Source organism: Phacochoerus africanus, chromosome 4 (assembly GCF_016906955.1).
Source record: "Phacochoerus africanus isolate WHEZ1 chromosome 4, ROS_Pafr_v1, whole genome shotgun sequence".
Taxonomy (NCBI): domain Eukaryota; kingdom Metazoa; phylum Chordata; class Mammalia; order Artiodactyla; family Suidae; genus Phacochoerus; species Phacochoerus africanus.
The window spans coordinates 30,620,549-30,635,088 of NC_062547.1; the positions used below are offsets into that span (position 1 = coordinate 30,620,549).

The 14,540-nt window shown below is 32.6% G+C and overlaps 1 protein-coding gene and 1 long non-coding RNA gene across 2 annotated transcripts in view; one reads left to right on the forward strand and one right to left on the reverse strand.

Moving 5' to 3' along the window:
* Positions 1-14,540, reverse strand: part of ELP4 (elongator acetyltransferase complex subunit 4) — a 175,755-nt gene that overhangs the window by 80,603 nt on the left and 80,612 nt on the right. Inside the window, exon 8 of the mRNA XM_047774605.1 lies at positions 1,174-1,282. Coding sequence (XP_047630561.1) covers positions 1,174-1,282 — 109 coding nt within the window. The remainder of the gene's footprint in view (positions 1-1,173; positions 1,283-14,540) is intronic.
* Positions 2,965-12,779, forward strand: LOC125125275 (uncharacterized). Its single transcript, XR_007134401.1, has 2 exons — positions 2,965-3,143; positions 12,587-12,779. It is a non-coding gene; the product is annotated as an uncharacterized LOC125125275 (long non-coding RNA).

Genomic DNA, 14,540 nt, shown 5'->3' on the forward strand with positions numbered 1-14,540 from the left:
ACAATATTATGTGTTAATTATTGCTCAATATAAGTTTTGGAAAAAGCAAAAAAAAAGGTAAATAGCTTAATCTTAACAGCTGTCTTCCTATCAAAGTAACAATAATATATTAAATGAATTACATATAGGGTTAATTTGGGCATATGCCATATGCACACTTATGCAATGATCATGAGGCAAATTATTTCATGTAGCTTGTATTTTCCAGCCTTTTAAAAAATACTTGATTGTTAGAACATGCTATTTCATTATTTTTTTAAAAGTCTGTATTGTGACTCTTCAAAGCATGGGTGGTTATAATGTAAGTATCTTATAATCTTTTTTTGGTAGACTGCAGAAATTTCCATAGTCCTATAACCATAATCTTTTATAATTTTGCAGCAGGCTTCAAATAAGCTATTTAGTTATTAGACTAGAGGTGTCCATGGAAGTATAGTAGTTCCATAATAAGCTGTAATTTTTACTCAGAATAAGCAAAAAAGCAAAATTCTATTATTCATCACATTCTATACTCAGTTCAGTGCTAAGATAAGCATAACTACTAAACTTACCTATTGCAACAGTTCTATGTAGGAACTTCTATTAAAAAAAAAAATCCTCAAAGTAACCAAATGACTAAAATATTCTTAAAAGCTTCAAAAATTTAAGTATAAAGTATGATTAACTGCTTTGTGTTAACACTAGGGTGGCAATGTCTTAAAATTTGCTAATAATTCTAACAACAAAATGAGCAAAGTCCAAAAAAAAAAGATGTTTACTTATTGAAAATGTGATTGTTAGGACTTTAAAAATATAATACAGTATTAATTTTATTTATTATACAGCTAAGCTTGGTAAAGTATAAGCTATTATACATAGCTGTTATTATTAGAATTAAAATAATATTTATTTCTAACATGGTTAATAAGTATGACTGATTTTACAGCATAAAAATGTACATCCAGGCCACTGGAACAAAATGTACATCTAACTGAGCCATGCCTGAGTACCTTTCAAATAGTTACTACTGTCATTTGGTGACAAGCTGCCATGAAAGACTGGCCAAGAGGGAAAAACATTTATCAGATGTATTATAAACTACAATTTATGCTACATGACAGTAGATATTATAACTGGATAAGATTCATCCAGGCAACCAGAACATGCCCTTTTCATTATAAAGGTGCTGCTTACCATGATAATCCTTATATAATGGGTTGGTCTCTCTCTCAGAACCAATAAATGATTCCAAACCAACTACTATATCTGACAAGTTTGTAACACGAGCAATAATTGCTTTATTCTGTAAAACAAGAAAACAAAATACTCATGTTAAATATACCATCTAGACAATGTCAATATGCCATCTCGATGACAAATTGTAGAAAAGATAAGACTATCAACACAAAGAAATAAAAGTTGAAGGTACCACAGGCAGAAAACTGGATGAAAAATATGTCCCTAATTGAAAAATTCCAGTCCATATAGGCATAATATTCTAATTCGAAGGCTGGGAGTGCATACCTTAGTTTCTGTCGAAAACAGAAATAATTTCTCTCTTTGTCTTAAGGGGCAAGGCTAGTTCTATCTTCACACACTATTATTTTTCAAATTACTTTACCCATTGCCCATTGGGAAAATCTGATCAACATTAGGATTCAGAAGCAGTATAAAATATGGTATAATGTGTAAGGCAAGGTCCTACTATCATCTGTCAACTGGGACCAGGTCCCAGCCCTATAAAACAGCTGAGGTCCTCTGTATCATATTAGAAACACAGAAGAGTCCAGCTAAGAGTGCAGCATGGCTAGCTCTGGAGTCTTCTATTTTCTCTTTCCAGATGCTGCTATTTGGCTCTGGGATAACCATAAAGGAAAAGCACTAGACTTGTAGCTCATCCTTTCCTTCCCAACACCCCCGGACCTCAACCAAAAATACTGCTAAGCAATATATTACTAAAAACGACAATGTCACATTTTAAATAATAAAAGTTCTAAAATATTAAGAATTTCATGGCTATAGGAAATATAATGTCAGAAAACTGTTTTATATGCCATAACATCTTAGAAAAATGTTTGAGCTGCAGATCTAGATAAGTTGAAAAAATTGCTTTTCGTAAAATTTTATAATTTTGTAACTCCCACTTTATACTCTGGTAATGTCTACTATTTTAAAACTCATCTTTAAAAAAAAAAAAAAAGGCTGGGAAATGTAAAACAGCCTGATGCTATGTCCCCTGTTAAGAAAAGTCCAAAATATATCCAAATATGTTCACTTTCTGAAAATGTGACTGATTACTGAGCTTTCTAGTTTTCCTCTGTTTCTTAAATCCTCTTGCAAAGATTACATAAGAATGAAAAATAAAAGAGGTCTGGTCAATGTTACCTGACTAGGTCTGAAATACACAGTAGCCTCTGTCACTAAACATTACGCCAAAGTGACTGGTTAACTTACATCTAGGATGGCATTTTGAAACTCCTCTGTAAGTAGAAATGTGTGTTATAAAAAGACTATTTCAGCCTCTGAATTAGTGTTCTTAAAAGGAGCCAGCAAAAATAATTATCTTTTTGTCTCTAATACTTTCAATCACGTGGGTACCAAGTACAGAAAAACCCAACATCATTTGGAAATGCCTATTTTTTTCCAAGGCAATTTTTCATTCAATGGTGAGAAAATAATCCAGATTGATTCCTTACTTTCAGTTCTGTGCCACAGGGGATGGTCCTACTCCAGGAATAACAGGGGTTTCAGAGGCCATAAACACGCTCTCCTCAATATTTCTTTAGCCAAAGACTATTATATCAAACTCATCCAGGTTGGGTTTCAGCCAGTTATTCTTCACCCAAACAAAAATGTCTGCCAGACATTCCAACAGCTGGGAGACAGTTCACAATGAGTCAACTTGAAAATGATTCATTGTGCTGAGTACTGAACAATGTTGGGGTGGGGGTGGGGTACGGCTGAGTTGGTCGTAGAGGGTGAGAACAAGTGGGAGATGAAGAATAACCATGTGGTTCTCCCATTAGGAAGGATCTTAGATAACAACCAGCAGACTTATCATTTCATTTTTAGGATAAACTCAACTGGGAAGAGTACTCCTGTCATGGATCCTCAGATGAACAAGCACTTATAAAGGCTACTGACAATATTTCTTAATCAAAAAGGTCAGATTTCCTTTTATCTATAAATAGAAGAATAAGCCTTTGTATCTCAATATCTGAATCTAAAATTATAAGAGTCAATTTTTGTTAGAACTCAACTATTCAGGATTTCAGTGACATAAACTAGGGCTTTCTCAATTACATAAGTAATAGAAATTGTAAGGTTTAAGGATTGAATTGGTCTTCCATTCTAGTGGTATATAAGAAAGGTCTTATATATTTAAATGGTCAACTTGACAATTGTTTATTTCAAAGAGGGTTTCTTTTCTTAATTTTACCTCAAAATAAACCACTCAAGACCCTGTAATATTTGTCTATAGTATAAGTCTTTTTAAGGTAGTATGTGAGAGGTTTTTTTTTTTTTTTAAATCAATTACCTACTTTGCGGAGAAAAACCAATGAATTACAAATATAAAAGGTATAGACAGTCTAGATTTAAAAATCTCTGGAACTCATCTGCATATTTCATTTATTGTATTTCTAAGTTCCATAGGTTTACAAACTAAATTCTATTTTGAAAACTTTCAAGAAGTATTAGAACAAGATTAAACTTTTAATCATTACCATAAATTAACTTACATTTAACAGTGACCTTACTGCTTTCTGCACAGCACTTTTGGAAAATAGTTTATATATTATAGCACACCAGATTAATTGTGAAAGTTGTAAAGATATCTGAAAAATGTCTATAAAATAAAAGCACAGGAAATTATATGAGAATAACATCTACGTTTCTGTAATGAGATAAACATTATCTTAATTATAAATTCAGTCTTCCAGTTATTTGTAGGAGCATAAAAGATATTTGAGTAACTAAATGTACATACTTTTTAAAAAGTTCAAATAGTGTTACAGATTACTTCTGTGCCTCCAAGATTCATAAGGAGAGTGGCATACTGATGTAATCCTATCTTAAAACCACTCTTGTCCTAAGGTCTTTCAGATCATAATACTAAGCGGGGTGTTAGATAAAGGTAGGTGAATTTACCTAAAAGAATCTAAAAAGAACAGCTTAAAAAATTCTTAAGTGCATATTAATTACAACTAACTTTAGAAGGAATGCACTATGGGCAATAAATCGTCTTACTATAACCCACAGTGTTTACAAAGCTTTAGCATAATTTTAGCAGAAGCCTTGAAACTGGAACTTCTACTTTTTCATCTTAATAGATTCTGAGTGTCTTTATGATATTAGCCAGGATGTGAAACCTCCTTCGTCTATAGTATATGTATGTAGTTGGAAATGGAGACAGTAAAGGTATTTGTGTATCTATGACTTAGATATAAACTTTGAAAAATTTTTGTGTTAGTTTTGAAGTTGCTACGTTATTGTTGCCAATAAGGAACATATGAGTAAGGACATTCAAGATTCACCAATATGAGTGATTTAATGGTTACACTGTATGCATGGCATAATGACATCACCCAAATACATACAATGATACTGCCACCCCTCCTTTTTGTCCATCTGGATGTGAAAATCTAGGATGACTCAAAAATCTTTCTTATACTAGACAAATCTCCCTTCACTCCTGGGTGAAAGTTGTCAGCTCTGGATAGTAGCCAAGACATGACTAGGAGGGAAGCCAGAAGAGAAGGGAGCCAGGGTCCAGGAGTTTTAAGACTTTGCTGGCAGTCTCAGATAGCATTGTATTAAGTTACATAAAAGGTTCTTAAAACTTTCTGTTGCACTGTGATTTCTTAATTAATTACTTAAATTTAAATGATGTCAAGTGTCGTTGCAAATAAAAAAAGGCAAATCAGAAATCCAGTGGACTACGTTTTAATTCCAGTTTTAATTTCACAAAAAAAATTTCAGAGTTTTTGTTTTGATTGTTCCTTGTTTGCTTTCATAGAATGTCTCCTATTTACTTTTATAGGATGGTAAGCTCTTTTTATTAGGATACACCAAATCCATTAAATGGATTTTAAATAAAGGAAGGTTAATTTAGTGCTTTTTTCTAATTCAAAACTCATAAAGCCAAAATTATGAATTTTAATGAGATAAAAATTCAACTACTGCCATATAAAGCTCCTTCCATTTTCTAATAAAAATAGTTGAGATATTTATTTAGAGTAACCAAGTAACAATCAGAATTGGATATTTCCTCACTTTCCTGGACATAATTATTCTAACAATGTAAATGATATAGTTTGTACCAATACAAAATATACTTCCAGGAAAGATTTTTAACAAGAGAATTAAAAAGTAATTAACCAATTACTTAATTATCAAGAAGCTTGAAAAGAATAAGTCAACTGACACGAAGCATGTACGCAATGCCTCAGAATAAGTTCTTGGTTTAATCAAATAAGAAAGCAAACACACAATATGAAGGGTAGAGATCCATGCATGTGGCACATACATCACATATGAGACTACGATGGCACAAAAGCACTATTAAGTTAATATTGAAAAATTAAAGAGATATTTGTTACTCATATTTGTTACTCTATGTTTAACCCTACTATGTGACACGATATGTGTCTCTATGGTGGGGAGGGAATTACCACAAGAAAAGCCAGTATTCCCTTTATCAGCTCAAGTTATAATAACATTTTCTGAAAAATGATATGCGTAGAAACAGCAGCATACTAGAACTCATGACATTTCTTTGTCATGTAATCAGAGAAACAAACTCGAATGAAATGTTAAATCTAGGGATATTTAATGAGGTATTTGGTTTTTCATGCTTATTAGGTTCTCTATTCTACAGAAATTGAGACTATTACACAGTTTGTAACTTTTCACACGCCTTCCTCCACCTTCCCCAGAGTTGTCACTTACTTTTGTGGATTAGACTTTTATTTTCTTAAAAAAATGATAGTGGGGAAATAATTATATTCATATATTTATAATTATCTCGAGTTTAGGAGAGAATTTTATCAAAAATTATACTAGTAGATATGAATAACATTAGTGAAGTTACTAGATTAAATCTTTCTAGATTTAATACAGCACTTTATTCAAAGTCACACACGGTTAATTTTCAAATATGGAGGAACATTTATAAATTAAAAAATTCTAACTGTAACACTCTCTTGGTAGCATCATATACTGATATTCATGCAGGGAAACTATAAAACAAACATTATTTTGGCTCCTTTTTCTAACGCTTAAAACACATCCACAAAGAAGCTAATGGTAAATACTTCAAGGGCAAAAGAAATTGCTAAATAAGTTGCCACATTTTACTAGGATTAAGCAATGGAGCCATATTTTTTTGTGTGTTTTCTATCTGATACCTGGTATTCTAAATTTCGGTATCAAAATGTTGGTTCCTTAAAATTGAAACTTTTTTTTTAACAACATATGACATTATTTTTAGAAATACTATTTATATTTACAGTGACCTCAAATACCACATGCTTTGCAGAACATTTACATCAGTTTTCTTCAGTAGATTTTATATAAAAATCTAAAAAACTTATATATTCTGAAAACTTTTATTAATGGAGTGAACAAAACACTATAATGAATAGACTGAACAGAACAGTGCTACAATGTTCAAAATTAATTTTAAGCATTTCATTAAACTATACATCATGTAAATTTCACATATAGAAATTCACAAGGAAATCTGCCTGTATGTTTAAATCTTTTATGGGTAACTTCTTGAATCAGAAATTTGTTGCTGACTACTTTATACATGAAACTCTTAAAATGTAATTCGCAGATGTCCAAAATCTCACACCCTGCCTGGAAAAACAATTGTTAATATCCAAGTACCAAACCGAGCATCCAGCTGATGTTTGTGATACAGTGGTAGGTTAAAGATACTAAAGTTTAAAATCAGCTTAGAATAATCCCATATTGAGTATGAAATTATAGCCTGTCATCAGGAACAGGCTGACAGAGCCAGGTCCAGATGGGAGACTGGCTGGGAAAAAAGCTGAGGCAGGTGGGAAAATGATGGGAACCTGACGGAAGACAGGACTACTCCCTCTGCTGGCAAGGTTCTCACCTGCTTGAATTTTTAACTAATGAGTAGCTTTCCTTTAATTATTTAAGATATAACCAATAAATTATGTAAGGTACTCCTTTTTTAGTTGGCTGTTCTGTGTTCGCGCATTTTCAAACTCATGGTATCATATTTTTCACCACATTAATTTCTCAGAGATAAAGGGATCCGTGTTTCACCAGGAGGTCCAATTATTTATCTTATAATTTAATTGCATCATAAGCATAAACAAACATAGCATTACTTTTATAAAATTAGGTCTTTCAAATTCAAAATTCCTTTAATTTATGTTTGTTGATATATATACTTTCTTAAAGAAAAAAATTTCTTGGGCTACAATCTTCACAAACTCTTTCTCAGGCTCTGCATAATGCCCCGTAATGAAATAATATAGAAATGAACCATATAAATCAACTATACAGGGAACAAGGAAACAGCATGTCACAGCAAAACAGCATAGATGTACAGCGCCAAACCTATCTGATAATCTAATGATCTGAGTTTACAGATATTATGTACTAATATGTAAGAAATTAAGAACTAATGTTTACACAAAAATTTTGTTAAATTTTACAGAAAAATTATTCAATATTTGATTTTCAATGTAAGTTAATAGGTGCAGCAAAAACATTTAGTAAAAATCTGTTCTAAGATTTTGGCCTACAACCAGAAACTCCCAGAACAGGAGGGATCAGCTTTTTCACCCACTGTTCTCATCTGAATCCTGGCTTAAAAGCTATTCCAGCTCCCAGCTTTCCAGAAGGCTCCATCCCAGGAATCCCTGCCTGCCATTTGGTTTGCTGATTTTAATCTCTCAGGACTTTCTTACAGTGGCTCTACTATGCTGAACTGGCACTTGCTTCTAGAAGTGAGTTATTATTAAACCTGTAGGTCAATTGTGGCACTAACAACTCTTTGGAAGCTTTCAGCCACAGTGTACAATTTGCTAGTCTAATTAAATATTAATTCTAAGTGTTACATTTTGTGGCTAAGAGCTTTTATTTTCCATCATCAGCCTGGAAGAGAAAGAGGTTACAAGGCTAATTTAATCTCTCCCCCTGTCCTCCCCAACATTAAAGATTAACTACATAGGGCGAGAAAACATTATTAAAGAAGCAGGAACTCTTTATATAGTAATAATAATGTAATTAATAGCAAAGGGCTAAAACATTACGTTAGGATATATGACCTGGTACTTAAACAGCTTTAAATTACAATTAGTTACAGGCGTGTTTTGTCTCAATACTAAGAAATAAGTATCACTCTTTTTAGAAGATGATAATCTTTCTTTAAGGGAAGGTATGCAACTAAGTATGTAACCTGCATTTTCTCCTAAGTATTTTTTAGAAAGCTTGTAACACCAAAGATAAAAAGCTTAGTAATTCTATTTGTAAAATAAATGCAAAATTAAATAAAGTTGTACTTCTTTTTTGGTCACAAAGAAGTGATATAGTCGAGCAGAGTACACAATAAAAATAATATTAAAGATCCTTCTCCCCCTGTTTTTCTTCTACCATGCTCAAGAAGAGTGAACACGGAGTCCCTCCCCGATTCTGCTCCCAGAACAGTTGTGTCCATGCCTGGACACTGGGCATTATAAAGACTATGCAGTCCAGCAGCCAAAGATTCCATATGCCCAAACAGATGACTCAATCTCCGTACTGTGATGAGACATTTCACTATTTCTATCATTGATATACTGGAAAATTTTGGCTCTAAATAGTACTTTAACAACCATCACCCCTACAAGGAACTATAGTAGGAATCACTGCATAAACCAAAACTTCATAAAGTAGTTTTAGGGAATCCAAAAACACCTTTAAAACCAAAATTATTTTTCTTTATATGGCATATTGAATATGCTTTGGTTAGATCAATTATAATAAAAAGTTTCTAAATGATTATTTTTTCTTTTCAAGATGCACATGAATCTTATTGACAATTTTAAATATGCTGCCTTTATTTAATATGCATATTTACACTAAGACAAAATGCATGTATACTGCTAATAATGCTCTATATAGATGGAAACCTATAGATAATTTAGAGTTTATTTGTGTAAAAACTTCAAACTCCTTGACCAAGAAAGTAAATTAGACACATATGTATAATGCATACAAGCTAAGATTTGATTTAAAAAATTGATTAGATCCTAGCATGTGCAATATGAAACAGAATAAAAAATCCTGGATCTATAAAAATTTATAAATCCCAAGTCTACAGTAGTAGAGTTGAAAACACAGTTCTGTTATTTGTTATTACAGAGAAAAACACTCTATTTACACCAGACTTGGATGAAGTTACTAAATTTTCAAAGACTGGAATTTGACAAATATGATATAAAATTAAAATCGGTTTAATATTAAAAGACAAACAATGGGTTTAATATGATTTATTTCTTTTAAAAAATTATTTCTTTATAAAGTTTTTAAAACAGTAACTTCTTGCAATCTATACCAGAGTAGTTGAGAAGACCTAGAAAAATTAAAGGCAGATTCTTAGCTAAGAATACCTTGATTAAGGAACTCAAGATAAACCAACACCCAGATTATTTGACTTTATCCTTTAGTAATTGATAATCATGATCAAGAGGTTAAATCTATAACTTTCACCCTTAAATATTCTTACTAGACTGCATTTTTAAAAGACCATTTCAAATAATAGTCTCCTTAATGTGCATTTAAAAAGACTATTTAAAATAGATTAAGTTATATGGCAGAAGGTTTTATGTTTTCTTATAATAATGCTCATATCAATTACATAAAACATTTTTCCAAAATTTTATAGTTATCAATTCACAAGAGTTTGTTGTTCTTTTACCATGCAATTATTCTTAGTTCTTGTTTTAAGAATAAAATATTTCACATTGAGAGAAATTCACAAGGCCATTGGAATCTACATTTCATAATCCCATATTAGTGGTTAGTTCTAAAGCCATCCATTGCTTGACCTAGAGTTTAGCTGCTAAAATACCCAGCATGAACACAAAAGTTTATGGATGTGAAAAGATTTGTTCTGAATTTCTCTACATTGAAACAACTTGTACCATTTACTTCAGTGGGTTCAAAGTTTTAATACATTAATATTACAGAAGATCAATTTGAAAATGCATCAATTAACATACCACACTAAATAAACTTTCATTCAATTTTCAAGAGACATGTAACAAGGGCCTTTCTTCCTGCTTTTCTTCAGAAAATGAATTTTCCTTGGTCTACGCTAACTAATGCTGGTGATAGTTTTCTTCAGTGAGATATCTGGGATAGGGGTAGGGGTAGGGGAAATTCCACAGATCAAATTGTTGAAAAATAGTGGTTATATGATAAAACCTGAATAAGGTTATTACTGACCAAGTGTCAATGATGACCTATAAAACTATGTTAGAGGCCAGTTTCAAATATGAAATCTATTCTGAATAAAATAAAGTTTTTTTAATCAACTAATGTTCTATAAGCAAATGCATTAAATGTTGGCAATACTAAAAATTATTGTAGAATGAGAAAATGTTATTTAATATTTTATCATTAATAATGTCAAGGAAGTTTTCACTTCTGTGTTATTAAAGTTAAGGAGAAATCTATTAGGTTGTTTATATTTAAAAATTCCTTAAAAGTATAGATTATCGCTTGCATAGATTGGCAATAATAAAAATTAAAATTTCTTTTTGAAAGGAAAGCTTTGAGAAAGACATAGAAAAATAAACTTCCCTATTTTAATTACAACTGTTAAGTGCTTCAGTATTTACCGACAAACAGTTTCAGGTAAAAGTGATTTCAATCACTAAAAAATACAAATCAAGAGCAACTTGTCACAGACTGTAAATAAAATGCATAAACTAGGGGAAATTTATTTTCCTTTAACCTCGCTAATATAATAAGGCATGAAACTAAGTTTTTATTTCCAAAAAGAACAAATGTTATCAGTCACCACTTTCTTAAGCACAACCTTCACTGGGAATTGAAAATAAAATTTATTTAAAAGGCACAAAATATTTGTATAATTTGGAAGTGGATGGGAAATCTCCCTAATAGTAAGCCAGTTTTCATTTACAAGACCAAAAAGCATTATAGCTTCATATCTTGCTAGATATGGAAATCAAACTAAGTGTAACAGCTTCAAAGTTATGACTGCGCAAAAAAAACTCATTAAAAAGTTTCAAAGGATGTTACAAACATTTGTGTTTCTAACAGTAAATGGGAAAAAAGCAGCAAAATGTTCAGTGCAGCTGAAATATAACAACCTCTAACATGGAAATTTAAAATTAAGTTTTTAAAAACTGAAGTAATATTCTCATATTTAATAGGAAGGAAGGGTTTCAAGGTAGGGCTTTAGTTATTTTTCTTAGATGTAACATTTCCTCGTTTTAAAAAAAAAATCCACGACAACCTTCCCTCGGCGACAGAGTTTTGAACAGTTGAGTTGTGAGAATGTGAGCAGCTGCTGTTATTATAACTAAAGGTCTGTCTACTGCTTGAGTCTGAGAGACCACATGTTCGGCTGTCCTCTCATCTTGCCATCCTCACCAATTAACTATTAACATGGAGGGCTGTACACATGCTCTTGGGGGCTCTTTAACAGGCTTCTTGGCGAGTAGAACAACTACACAGCAGGGCTCTGGGAACTGAGTAATGCCGGAATATAGGGGAGCGGTCCGTAGTTTTGCTCCTTCTAATGACACTTTACTCCATAGTTGTATGTAACAAAGTCTGTATTTACCTTGGCCATTTTCACATACATTTTTAATACAATGTCTTTGGGCAGACGCTAAAACTATATTCTAACAAGAGACAATACGAGTTAATACTTCATAGAAAACTGTTGAGGACTCTGTATACATATATGAGTATGTATATATGTATATATACATATTTAAAGATATTCATAAGATATCTGAATAATAACTTTACTGTTTTCACTAAACAGATATTAAAATTTTACTTTTATACATTTGCTTCAATGTATACGTGTTATTTCCTGAGCTGTGATGAAAATAATCTTTAACCTAAAGGAAATAAACTATTTCAAGTTCAAAGTTGTGAGGCCAAACACAAAAGAGTTCAAATGCAAATTTAAAAATCATTCTTTTTCACTCTACAGGCATAACTCTTGCTATAACAGTAAGTGAAAGTCAGTTTTGAATCTATGGCATTATTTTCCTTATTTTAACTTTTCCTCCTCTTTGCAATTTCCTTAACTATGTGTTCCTTCTCTACAATGAAATTAAACATGGGAAGCATGCCAAAAGTACAATAAAGGGTAACTAATCATTACTGTACAAGTCTGACAGAATGTTAATAACTCAAGTAAGAGCACCGATTGGCTGCTTTACCAATCTAAAAGAAGTAGGTATTTTATATACTTTTAATCTAGTGTTACTTCATATAACATATACAAATAAAGGTGTCACAATTCTATTAACCATAGGTGTTTAATTATATGACCAAATTTCCAAGGATATTAAACTGTGTTTCTATTTCCTACCAGAATCTACTTTACTATCAAGTTTCAAGCTCGAGCATCCAACATACCTCCATATACTAACTGCCTGCTCCATCCATCCTACCTTTTACACTGCTGAAAAAAACTCCAGGAGGAAAGGACCTTGTTTGTCTTGTTCACTACTATATCCCCATGGATGCCTAGAATAGTACCTGCAATAAACGTGTTGCCTGAATAAGTTCAGTAATTCAATCACCATTTAAACCATGACTTAAGAGTCTGCAGGGATGGTACTGGTCATAATGGAGAGGAAGTTGATAAACGCTGTTAAAAAAGAGTCGTGTTGGAGTTTCCCTCGTGGCGCAGTGGTTAACGAATCCGACTAGGAACCATGAGGTTGCGGGTTCGATCCCTGGCCTTGCTCAGTGGGTTAAGGATCTGGAGTTGCCGCTGTGGTGTAGGTTGCAGACGTGGCTCGGATCCCGCGTTGCTGTGGCTCTGGCGTAGGCCGGTGGCTACAGCTCGGATTCAACCCCTAGCCTGGGAACCTCCACATGCCACGGGAGTGGCCCAAGAAATGGCAAAAAGACAAAAAAAAAAAGAGTCATGTTACAACAAGGTGATGCTACTGAGATTTCAATGGCCATCTGACTTCATCCTTGCGTCCTAACCTGCTTAACCCGTGAGCAGATTCTGTCAGTGTCATCCATAAAAAGAGGCAGAAAGCTGAAGATTTCTAATACTTTGATGGACTTGTACACAATAGTTTTGGTAGCCTGATCTCTGTTCAAATTATCAATTTTGGAGGCTTGTTGAAGTAATAATAGTGAAGATGACAATTGTTAACATCCAATGAGTACCTAGCATGGGTCAGCATATGTTATTGCTAATCCTCTGAATTTTTAAAATGAAGAAGCTGAGACTAAGAAAGTTAGGACTTAACTAAGACCATATAGATAATTGGGTCTATTTCCCTCCAAAGCCCAGGCTCTTTCTATCATTCAATGTGCCTTTGTGCATAGCCTGTTTCTCAGTTTTGACCCTATTTTAGTATTTCCTTTGAATAAGCAGCATAGTAGTACGGTGGTTAAGAGTATAGTAACTGCAGGGGAACTGCTTAGGTCTAAATCCTGCCACTCCACTAGCTGTGTGATCTTGGGAAAGGCACTTAAATTTTCTGTCCTTTATTTCCATATCTGCGAAATGGATATGACAGCACCAACAATATAGGATTATTACGAGGATTAAATGAGTTAATATTTGAAAAGATCTCAGGACTGCAAGTGGCCTGTAGAAACTACTATGTAGTTTTTACTGAACAAGCCCACAGTCTGCTGGTTCTGTGTATGCATGTCTTTGATTAGATTCGTAAGCATACTGCTTCCTCTTCCTATTCTGTTTCTTTAACCTAAACAATGTGATTTTCCTTGCCAGGCTTTAAGAGTTATTATGAATTTTATCCCCTATTTATACCATGGCTGGTTTAAGCAAACGAAATTTTCTCCTAAATATCTTGATAAAAACCAAATATACGGTCAAGTGTCAGGTTCAAAGACCAAGAGGATAATTTTTTTTAAAACATAGCTTAATTGATTTTAGGGTGAGAAGATTATTATTAGATAGCTAGGCAAGATTATCCTTGGAAGAGACTATGGTATGTTCATTACCAAAGTCTGACTTTATGTTTCCTATTTCCACTTCAAGACAGTCTCTTTACTGGTATTTTAAAAAGCATAATTTAAATTATATCTTTTTAACTATGGATTTAAACATATCTATAAAATACCAAAATTCAAATATTGCTTAATATTCAGATATCAAGCCACCTTATTATCTCAATCATTATTTAATCAGTGGTGTACACAGAACGATTTGAGGTATTTTGGCAGTATTACTGCTGTTCCCTTACACAGAGGCTAGAGAAATCATTGTCACAAACACTTGGAATCTCTTTCAAATAATGAGGAATTACAGGTGTGGAATCTCTTCTCTAAATAAT